At 35.9% G+C, this 12,564-nt stretch overlaps 1 protein-coding gene across 1 annotated transcript in view; it reads left to right on the top strand.

Annotated features, from left to right (window-relative positions):
• Positions 1-10,643: 10,643 nt before the first annotated feature.
• Smp_155690 (sox transcription factor) overlaps positions 10,644-12,564 on the top strand; it is a gene marked incomplete at both ends in the record, with an annotated part of 4,651 nt that continues 2,730 nt past the window's right edge. The window contains 3 exons of the mRNA XM_018795310.1: positions 10,644-11,410; positions 11,597-12,036; positions 12,139-12,252. Of these exons, the coding sequence (XP_018649635.1) occupies positions 10,644-11,410; positions 11,597-12,036; positions 12,139-12,252 (1,321 nt within the window). The remainder of the gene's footprint in view (positions 11,411-11,596; positions 12,037-12,138; positions 12,253-12,564) is intronic.

Genomic DNA, 12,564 nt, shown 5'->3' on the forward strand with positions numbered 1-12,564 from the left:
TTATATACAAATAATGTTAGTGACAATCCGGTTTCTTTTTCCTTACATTAAACATGAGTAAAATAAATCATAAAGTTAGTTTGAAAAAAAAACGTAACAAAAGAAAAATGAGAAAAAAACTAATTTTTTTTAACAGTTTCGTTGTCATGACAACTGTGTGTGTGTGTGGGTGTAAAGTTTACTACATGATTATTATATGCGGGTGAATTTTTTAGTCACCAGTAACATTACTTTTGTATCCCCCCCGTCCCTCTCTCTCTCTCTCTTTCTCTTCAACTTTCTAGTTAGTTTTTTGTTTTGTTTTTAGGGGTCATCATTTTTCCCATTTCGTTTAACCCTAACCCTGTCTGTCTCCATAGCATATATATATTTAGATAAATGAATTTTAGAATATTGAATATACCTACAGTTTAATTATTTACGTGGTTTATATTTATCAATAAAGATAGGGAGGGAGAGAAAAGTTCTCACACGTAAACATACAAACAGGTATACTAAACTTGGCTTATCAAATGTAACACAATTTATTTACTATCAGAAAGGGGGATTTTGTGGAGATTTTAGTAATTTTATGGTTGAATTCATAAGTCGATTGAAGCTAGACCACCATGGAAAAGCTGGAAGTACTGAACAGCCGTTTTGTTCTAGTATGGAACTCCTCAGTAATGCATATCCACGATCCATCCTCACGAGATTCGAACCCACGACCTTCGGTCTCGCGGGCGAACACTAAACCTTTAGACCACTGAGTTGAATGGCATCCAACGGTGTTAATGTCTGACTTCAATCAACCCACGAAGTTGCGCCACAGTCCACTATTGTCTTCAATGAGTTACCATTTCACAACAGACCTGGTTGAATTCCACTGGTCACGGTTTCTCACTAGAACTCCTGGAATTACCTCTTGGAGACAGTCACTAGTGAGCTCATGATGATTATTATCAATAAAGAGAGAAAGTGTGAGAAAGAAGTGCTAACACGTAAATTTAACACAATTTATTTACGTTTTTCATTAAAGGGGGAAAAAGTTTATACGTCAGCGGGTTAATTGTTTTTACTTGGACACTAAGTTCTCTGAAGATGCTCCCCCCCTACTAGAATTATATTGTATCTATAGAGAGATTATTTTATTCAAAGTTAAACTTGTTAAACATCGGGTATCGATTCTAAAGGTTGAACAATCAGTTCCTGAAGATCATCTGTTTGAACCCTGATGAAGTTGTAGATGTACACTGCCAAGAAACTTCATATTAGAACTCTAGCATTGTGTAGTAATTACTGAGCTTCACTAATCATCTAACTAATTCACAATGTATAATTACGAATTATGAAAGCTTTTTTCATCTCATCATGAGATAACATCAACTTAATATGATTTCATGAGAACACAAGTGAGGAAAACTGATTGTATTCCAGAATCTCTCAGTAGAATCAGGGAACTATACAGTAAATACTTCATTTACAGAAAATTCATCAATTGTCTCAGACTTTATTGCTCCTCCGTTTCCATGACAATCACTGTCTATTCTCGTTCTCCTCTCTTCAATCTTCTTAACCTTCTGTCACTAGGCATTTCACTGTCGATTGATGATATATATCTGTCGATATCAGTAGTATACACTACAGCATTTCATTTAATAATCATGTTTGATACTCAACAAGGAATTATAACTATATATTCTTTTAAATTCACTTGGTATTGTTTTGGTTGAATCTTCCCATTGATGTTTAGGACTGAAATTGATTAGTCTCTTATTGGCATATGTGCATCCCCTTCGAATTGCCTCGATATAGCCTTAATTCACAAGCATTATAAGCAAAGATGGATAGTGGCTTGCAGTGGAATCCAGGCTGCGTGTTTCATCCTATTCCGGACTCGTCGACTGGATGTACCTACATCTCAGATTTGTTGATGTTCACTCTAGGACTCGAATCTAGTATTGTTCACTTCAAACGCCATCGCGTTATCCACTTAGCTACTGAGTCCTAATAGCTAAATAGCTCAAGTCCTCGAGTGAACATCAACAAATCTTGGATGCAGATACGTTTATCTGACGAGTCCTAACTAGGACGAAACGCGTTCTATCCTGGATTCCACTACTAGCCACTATCCATCTTCGATTATATATTCTTTCCTTTCCTCTGCCATGAAATGAATGTATAACAGTATGAATGTTTCATATATATATGTATGTATATATGGTATGATGTTGATCTGATTGAATTGATTCACCTCTCAAAAATTAAACTTAATCAATAGAATACTGTTGTTATGATATGTTTCCTGTTAATTAATTCTTTCCCGTTTCTTTCGCTTTTCTTTTCTTTCTTCTAATTCTCTTTCATTCTTAATGATGATTATGATTATGGTGATTACCTTCCTTCCTTCCTTCCTTCCTTACTTACTTACTCCCTTGCTTCCTTATTTAGGTCCTTTAAAATGTATCTTATTCAATAATATTAGATTTTATTTATAATAATTTTTTTCCTTTCATTGTTGATAAGGAAATAGAATAAGAATAACGAATAATGAACTTGTTAATGACCCCCCTTTAACCTATCCCCACTTCCACTTCCACCACCTTCACCCCCACCCCCACTTAATTAGAAAATTCGAATTGTGTTCAACATTGAATATAAATTAAATTATCATAATAAATTATAATCATTTTTTTGTATTTTTTTTCTTTCATTGATTCAATATTAAAAATTTGGGAAAAGAAAAGAGAAAAATTTTTTTTGAAAATCTATTTGTTTTTTTAATATAAAAAACATTTTTCAAAAACAAAAATTTTTTTTATAGTTGAAAGCGTGAGTCAATTGAAGCTAGACCGCCAAGGAAAACCTGGGAGTACTAGACAGCCGTTTCGTCCTGATGTGGGACTCCTCGGAAGTGCGCATCCAGGACCTCGCCTCATGAGATTCGAACCCAGGACCTACCAGTCAAGGTCGTGGATGAGTACTACTGAGGAGTCTCGCAATAGAACGAAACGGCCGTCCAGTGCTTCTAGCTTTCCTCTGATGGTCTAGTTTCAATTGACTCACGCTTTCAACTATGAAAATAATAAATCCCCACAAAACCCCTTCTGATAATGATAAAAAAATTTTTAATGAAGAATTGTAAGTTCACTTGGTATTGTTTGCTTGTATCTTCCCATTGTTGTTAAGGATTGTAATTGATTAATCTCTTGATAGCATATGTACATTCTGTGCCGACTGCTTCGATATTACCTTAATTGACTAGCTGTATAAGTAAAGATGGATGGTGGCTAACATTAGAATCCAGGACAAAGAGCGTTTCGTCCTATTTGGGACTCGTCAGATGGATTTACCTGCATCTCAGAGTTGTTGTTCACTCCAGGATTCGAACCCTGTGCCATTCGCTTCAAACGCCATCGCGTTATCCCGGAGTGAACATCAACAAGTCTGAGATGTAGGTACATCCATCTGACAAGTCCCAAATAGAACGAACTGCTAGCTCTATCCATCTTTACTTATAAAATAATTGAACGTTCCAGAAACAATATACCTTTTCTTAATCAAATAGTTTACAATAGAATAAAGTATGGTGAAAGAAAGTAACATTAAAGTTTTAATGGATAAGTAGGTCGTTTGTCTAAGTTTATTTAGATTTTTTCTTTGTAAATATGCGATGGAAATCTTCAATCGGACTGATATATTGACTAAAACTGAACTAATTAATCAATAAATGAATAGTTGATAACTCTAACTACAAAAACTAATCTTAACTAATCAACAGTAATTTTAATAGCTAAATTCATGAGTCGATTTAAGGTAGACCACCGCTGAAAACCTGGAAGTATTGGACGATCGTTTTGCCCTAGTATAGGACTTCCCAGCAGTACGCATCCATCAGTGGAGTCTAATCCATGTCGGGTGGAGACAGTTATTCACCTTAGACAATGAATTAAGAGCTGCGCAAGATCATGGATCAATTGAAGTTAGACATTGTTACCGTTGGATATCGGCTCAGTGGTCTAGAGGTTAAGTGTCGGCGTTCAAGAATGAAAGTCTTGGTCTCGAGTCCCGCGTACGGGATCGTGGGTAAGTACTGTTGAGGAATCCCACACTAGGACGAAACGGACATCCAATGCTTCTAAGTTTTCAATTTTGGCCGATTTATGACCACAACCAAAAAAATACAATCTCCACAACGCTATACTATTAATGAGATTGGTTTTGTTTTCGTCGGAATTAGTAGAAAAGGTAGACGGGGGTGGTGAAAAACTAGATAACATTCACAATTCATGAATAATTATTTCTTTTAAGGCTCGGTACGTTAGGTACATAGTTATCACTGGAGATAAGGAAACTCTAGGTATTAATGACATCCTTCCTAAATTGCAATTTTTCGACATTTTTCATTCTACAATCGTCATTCACAAACTACACTGAAACTTTTCAGTGTCGATGCAAGATTATTATTATTAAGGCGATTATCATCCTCCAACGTAATAAATTCGATTGAAACTACCATAAATAACGACGTTTTCAAAGCGATTGCTAGTTCATTCGAGTTTACCCGCGTGTGTTCGAATCTCGTCCTCGTCGCCAATTGTTATAACTTGTGGCCTTGTGCTCCTATCAATATAAAACGTAATGATACGGCCAATTAGAGAACAGTGAATTATCGACTAAACCAATGATACATAAACCCCGACGACTAGTCAAAATTACCTATCAGTACATCTTTCTGCCAAGACGTCCCCGTTACGTCCAGAAACACCAATTTCAACCTCTGCGATATAAATCATGTATTTCAAACATACTTGGTTTATATCCAAACCAGACAGACTATATCGTACGATAAAATAGAAAAAATTGTACAAGATCTAGCCAAATGTGGTTGTGATTATGGTAGACTCTAATCAATAGACTGGACATAACTCAAGAATGGTAAATCGTATCATAATAGTCTCTGGGTCAAACTAAATCTTATAATAAGAGGAACACTTAATAATTATACAATAAGAATATATGAATCTTATCGGACCATAAATGGATCTCAAAATGTACCACCATTCATAATTCTCATCGGGTTATAACAGTTCCAATGCCGGTTCAGTGGTCTAGAGGTTAAACGTTCGCTCGCGAGACTGAAGCCCCTGGGGTTCGAACCCTGTGATCCGAATCGTGAATGCACACTGCTGAGGGATCCCTTAATAGAATGAAAAGACTGTATAAGGCTTCCAGATTTTCACTGATGGTCTAACATCAATCCGTTCATGATCTTAATAAATAAAAAAACTTGATAATCTTCACAATCGTAAGCATCGATTTACACTTTTATGTTGACCTTAATGCACTTAAAATGAACACAACTTTTACTGTTACTCTTTATGAATAGTCATAACATATATCATAGTTACAAGAGATATGACCTATAATCTTAGATGTATGTGTACCTATTTCGATTCAGTGAAAGTTACTAAGTGAAATGAGTTGACCCAAGAATGTGCTATAGCATAAGTTGACATGAAGAAACTAACTACAATATCCTTTCAATTTATTATATCTATAGTCTAATGGGATTCTGTATATTATGAGCAAGAACAATCCTTTACAGGTCATAGGTCTCAATCAAATCATCAGTCATTCCATCAGTTAGTAAGCTTATTCTAAATCAAGTCAAGTCAAGTCAATCATCAGTCGACTACCCGCATTCTAAGCCCACATCTATCAAGAAGAATATAATAAAATATGATAAGATGAGATGAAGTGTTTTGTATGTATGTATAATGTACATGGTACAAAGAGAGTAAACAAAATGAAGAAAAACCTAGTTACTAACTTTCAGACTAAGGTTAACAATATCCGATTACATTGATCTAACTATTACTACTACTACTACTACTAATACCATCAGTAAAATGAGTAGTATATTGAGACTCTTCTCAATGAATTAGGCTAATTAGAAAATAAGATATGAAACGTATGGATTGAAAAGATACATGGCTTTATAATTGGATTGATAATTATACTCAAATTGTACACGTACTTATGAAGGATATGAATGTGACCAACTTGGTCTCGTGTGCAGTTACAGGTATGAAGGCTAATATCACTACCCGGATGCCCACACCGTGGAAGGGTATTTCTTGACGGACCTGAAAAGGATGTTGGATTAGTGTTGGTCTTAACGACCTGGGAGCGTGACCGCAGTGCCCAAGGGACAACTGCTTGAGGCCGGTCACGCACGGCCTTTTTGTGGGGGATTTTTGACGTGTTAGCTCCGCTCTTCAAAGGACCTTACCACCGGAGACAGAAATCTGCTGGATAAGGTGAGGTGTGCATTTTTAGGGTCGACCTTTTCTAACCCCACCCCTCCTTGTGGGAAAGCAGCATCACTGTTATGTTGGTTGTCTGAAGGAAACACCTTACTGCCGTCACACCTCTGTACAGTCAGCAGTACGACTTCGCCTTCGGACCTTGGGTTTGCTGCGTTTAGTCTAACCGCTCTTCAACTGACCTGTCTGGCATGGTAGGACCTTGAGTAACGATTGTTACAGCCAGTGTAGCTCGATTGGTTCATCATGATAGGCAAGCCCGACCACCACATCAAGGTAGCAACAACGGTCGGGACATGTACCTATACATAGTGACATACACAAAGCTTTACATACATACAAATATAGATCAAAATAAAACACATCGGATTACATGAGACCATTATTATTATTATTATTATTATTATTATTATTATTATTATTATTCCATCCCTTGTTTGTCATATTTCAGTTCGATTTGGTTTTTTTATGATAGAACTCATAGGCATTCCTTATTGTCCCTAAATACCCTGATACGACTGAGGGTGGAGAGAGTTAGCACTCCCTCTCCAAATGCTCTCACACGGCCACGTGTATACAAACACTATTGGGGAAGTCCTAACAACTGCCTTCTCACACCATAGGTGTTGTTTACGAAACCGAATGTCCGGCGCTTTATCCGGATTGGTGGATATGGAGGATATACCTAGGGGAGTTGGAAAACCCTGATTCTAAACCAATGGTAAACATAGGTTTCACGATCCTTAAGAAACAAATGGCGTATGAACCAATCGTTGGTGGCTAACTACCACGGAACTGTATCTCGTGACGTTTCTTCACTGCTTTTTGGATTAGACCTGAAGGTTGAAGGCTCCGTGTATGACCCCTAAGAAAACCGGACAATATCACAGCCCTTACACAAACCGAATGATTTATGTGGTGTGTTTTAATAATTATAATAATCATAGTATTCCCTTATCATGAATGTTGACATCAGTCAGAGAAAAATTATAACCAAGAAAGTATTGAACTTTTGCTAGTGCATCATTTATAACTTCACATTTAACCTTGTCACTAACACTGAGGTCTCTGCAATAGATAGGATACTATCACAATGACAATGTAGTCAACATACAATAGTCTATATTTCCATAGAATATCATGATTATGTTCGATGTTAGATTACCTTTAAAAATCTGGAAGTACTAAACGGTCTTTTCGTCCTAATATGGAACTCCTCAACAGCACACATCCACAGTCCCATAAGTGGGACTCGAAACCCTGACCGGTCTCAATCTCGACTGCTTAGCCTCTAGACCACTGAGTTGGACGGCATCCGACGGTGTTAATGTTAAACTTTAACCAATCCATGAAATTGTACAACCATCTTCCCTTGTCTGAGATAGATACCTGTCTCTACCTGATACAGATTAGCTCGACTGATTTTCAATGGTGATCTAACATCGATCAATTCATAATCTTGATCCAAAACTGAACAATCTCCACAACCCCAAACTCAAATTAGTTATCGACTAATATGTCATGTCTAAAAGTAATTCAACTAATATACGTATGGTTATGATCGATATATCATTGTTTGTGTCTGGTATATTCATGAACGTATATGTGTTTCTCTACGTATAAGTCTATGTCTGATAGATAATCTATTAAGGTTGATCTGCTGTACGAACTCATGAATTGGATGTACTTATATCCCATTAGAAGAGCTTACAACATAAATTATACCAGAACAAAATGGTCATCCAGTCTTTCTAGACTTTCAACGATTATCTAACATAGATTGATTTTTAACCTTAATGAAATTCTGATGTATTAGTTAACGTGTTCCATTAGTGTACATGAAAAATGATAGTTAATGAATAGATAATTAGTTAAGAAAGTAGTTGGAGGTAGTCAAAAGGAAATCCTGGAAACAGGTTCCGTGCTATTCGACACTCGTCAGTGAGGTGTATCTGTAAACTTGAGGGATATGATGATCTTGCTTACTTACGTCTGCTACCCCTCGTCGAGGAGCATAGGCCACTCACCAGCATTCCCCATCCAACTCTGTCCTGGGCCTTCCTTTCCAGTTCTTTCCAGATATGATGATCCTTGACACATTAAGATCCTGTTTCACTCAGCCTCACAATCAGAGACGTTAAAACTGAACTATCCGGGACGCGACTGACCTCCTCTAAGACTAAGATGTATTCACGACTGATTGATCACTGGATGGTGATCTATGCCATATGTGTGTCAGGTTCAAATAGCACGAGACAAATAATTTTCCGTACTGTTGACTACCTCCAACCACCATCTTATCTGAACATAATGCACGCAATATCGAGTCATCTAGACTAGTAACCACATTACAACTTGTTCAATAGGATTCGATCTACACTAAGAAGGACCTGCCACACATAACATTGATCATCAACAAGTGGTCAATCAATTGTAAAAGATCAATTTTATAGTTACTATGTAACCTTTCTTGAAATTTTTATAGACTACACACACTATTCAATCATTCTGTATTAGAGAATTAAGTTTTCCAAACAATCAAAAAAAAAACTTCTTTTCATACTTCACATAGTTCGATTCTTTTCTTTCATTCAAAAAGAAGCACTAACTTGTCAATCTGATTTGAGGTCATATAATGATTTATGCATAAATCTACTTCATTTCAATTTGATAGGTATTCATCATTCATAATCAGGACAGGTAGATCATAAACTTGAATATATATCTTGGTAACTTATAGTACAGACAATACTACTACTAATACTACTACTACTAGTAATACTACTACTACTAATAATAATAGTTATTATTATTATTACTGTAAATGATTTATCGAATGATATTTTTTGGATTGAGATCATGAATCGATTATTGTTAGATCATTATTGAAAACATAGAAGTATTGGATGGTTGTTTCGTCCTAGTATGCAACTCTTCAGTATTGAATGTTATACATTATTAGGACTGTGATTGATCAGTCTCTTGTTGGTATATGTGCATCCTGTGCGGACTGCCTTGATATTGCCTGAAGTCACAAGTTTTTTATAAACAAAGATGGATAGTGGTTAGTAATGGAATTCAGTTTGACGCGTGTTTCGTCCTACTTGGAACTCGTCAGATGGACTCAGTAGGTAAGTGGATAACGTTATGGCCTTTGAAGCAAACGATACTAAGTTCGAGTCCTGAAGTGAAAATTGACTCTGAGATGCAGGTACATCCAGCTGACGAGTACCAACCTGGATTCCACCACTAGCCACTATCCATCTTTACTTATAAAGCTTGTAATTTCATTAGTTCTTTCACAAAATGCTTTTGACTAATACAACGTCTCAACTCAATGATTATAAAATAGCTATAAAATTAATGGATCATCAGAATCTCACTATTGACATGTCTTTACACTCTGTGGTACTTTGATTGAAGTGCGACAACAGTCAATTCATAAACCATTATTCATCGAATATTAATAAAAATTCACTTAGAACTCTTACCATAGATCCAAAGATGGAGTACATCATTTTCATCCAAGACAATTCTATAAGCAAAGATGGATAATGGTTAGCAGTGGAACCAAGGACATACGTTTCTTCCTATTTAGGACTCGTTAGATGGATGTGCCTACATCTCATATTTGATGTCCATTCTGGGACTCGAACCCAGTATCGTTCGCTTCAAACGCCCTCACGTTATCCACTTACCTACTGAGTCCATTTGACAAGTTCCAAGTAGGACGAAACGCGCGCCGAACTGGATTCCATTTCTAGCCATTAGAACTTGTGACTTCAGGCAATATCGAAGCAGTCCGCACAGAATGCACATATACCATCAAGAGACTAATCGATCACAGTCCTAAACAACAATGGGAAGATACAAGCAAACAACACTAAATGAATCAAGACAATTTTGTTTTATGAAAATAAAAAACCACATTTGTGATTATGCTAATAATTTGAAGCAATAATTATTTATATTGGTATCATGAATAGATTAATGTTAGACCACCGTTGAAAACATGAAAGTACTGGACAAACGTTTCGTCCTAGTACTGGACTCCTCAACAGTGTACATCCACGATCCAACGCGCAGGATTCGAACCCAGGATGCCCACTGCTGAGGGGTCCCATACTATGAAGAAACAGCCGTCCAGTACTCATATGAGCTTAAACATATAACCATGTTATTCCATTTTTCTATTTTCTTTCCTTGAAAAAAACAAAATAGAATGATTCCGACTTGACATCATCTTTGACAAATGTCACTACAACAACTTATAATAATAGCAATAATAATAACAATAGTCATAACCACAGAAAAGAAGATCGTGTTAAACGTCCTATGAATGCATTTATGGTATGGTCACGTGGTCAACGTAGACGTATGGCACAAGAAAATCCTAAAATGCATAATTCAGAAATAAGTAAACGTCTTGGTTCAATGTGGAAAAATTTATGTGAAACAGATAAGAAACCATTTATTGATGAAGCAAAACGTTTAAGAGCAAATCATATGGCACAATATCCTGATTATAAATATAGACCAAGACGTAAACATAAACCATTAGAAAGACAAAAGAAGAATTCCTCCACATTAACCGCCGCAGTGATGGGTGGTTATTTAAATAATACAATACCTGGATCACGTAATGGTGGTATCCCTGGTATCGCTGGAAATCTACCGTTGACACATTCAAATCATCGAAATATTCCAAATGTATATGATCCTTTAACATCACCATCATCACAAACTCAACATATACATAAACATGAACATCATCATCATTTACATGGATTATTTAATCATTCATCGAATCCACGTCTTCCATCGAGTCATCCGTATTCATCATTGGGAAATCCATTAACCAATTATTTACCACATCAAATTACTGGCTTAGTAAATACTACTCATACAAATACTACTAATAATACATCTTCAGTAGTTGAATCCCAACAACAACAACAACCGGTTGATTTTCAATCATCAAACTATTTACAATCCAATATGATGATGTCATATTATCCAAATGAGTTTCATCAGAATGATAAAGATATTAGTTTAAGACAAACACTATTTGGTTCGGATACAAATGTTTCGTCATCATCATCGTCATCCTCATCAACGACAACAACGACAACGATAACGACAACGACGACAACAACACAATATGAACAACATACATCATTTCATTCACAATCATTATATGGTAATCGACATATTTCTGGACAATATAGAGATACTACTAATCATACTACTACTACTAATAGTAGTAGTAATAATGATAATTATTCCAGATTCTTATTAAGACAAGAACCAAGTTATACGCCGGAACAAAATGTATCAATCAATCAAGGTACTCCTTCATCATTGGAGTTTCTCCGGAATACATCATCTCTTACAATGAATAACAGTAATGTTGGTCAACAGTTATTACCAACCGATATGTCTAGTCCATTTTCAGCGGTAGCTGCAGCAGCATTAGCCGCTGCAGCTGTAAATGATACTACATCAGAACATAATACAGAAGTGAATAATCCGAATTCTATGACAATTATGCAACGTTTAAGTAATACACCATGGTCAATGTTTTATTCAAATAATGGTAATATGATAAATCATATAAGAATGAATGAACAACGAACATTTCTAAATCAATCAACAATTAGATCAAATCAAACTGGTGGATCAAGTTTAGATTCTCCACCACCATTTTCAGTTGGACGAAGTGGATCTAGTACACCAATTATGAATAATACTAACAATACTAATACTACTACTAATAATAATAACGTCAGTAATTTCCCCCGTGTTACAACATCATCGTCATCATCATCAGTTACAAATGGTAATCCTCATAGTGCAGCAGCTGCTATGATGGCAGCTGTAGCTGCAGCAAATTATGCAGCATCTCAATTAGCATATTATGGTAGTAGTGGAAATATAACATCAGGTGTTGATCAACATCATCAACATCAACATCATCAACATTCCCATTTACGACAACAACAACCACAGCAACATCATCATCCAAATCCACAACAGTTATTGCCTCAGCAACTAAATAGTACACATCATACAGATTGGTTCAATAAAAACAGTAGTAGTAACTCACAAAGTAATACACTACGATCTGTTTCATCTGCATGGTCATCACTTTATCGTAATGAATGTGATCCAGTAGATATTGGAAGATCTGATATGAATACATCTTATACATCTAGTCTACAATTTGATAATCATAATCGAAGTAATAATAATAATA

Source organism: Schistosoma mansoni, chromosome 2, assembly GCF_000237925.1.
Source record: "Schistosoma mansoni strain Puerto Rico chromosome 2, complete genome".
Taxonomy (NCBI): Eukaryota; Metazoa; Platyhelminthes; class Trematoda; order Strigeidida; family Schistosomatidae; genus Schistosoma; species Schistosoma mansoni.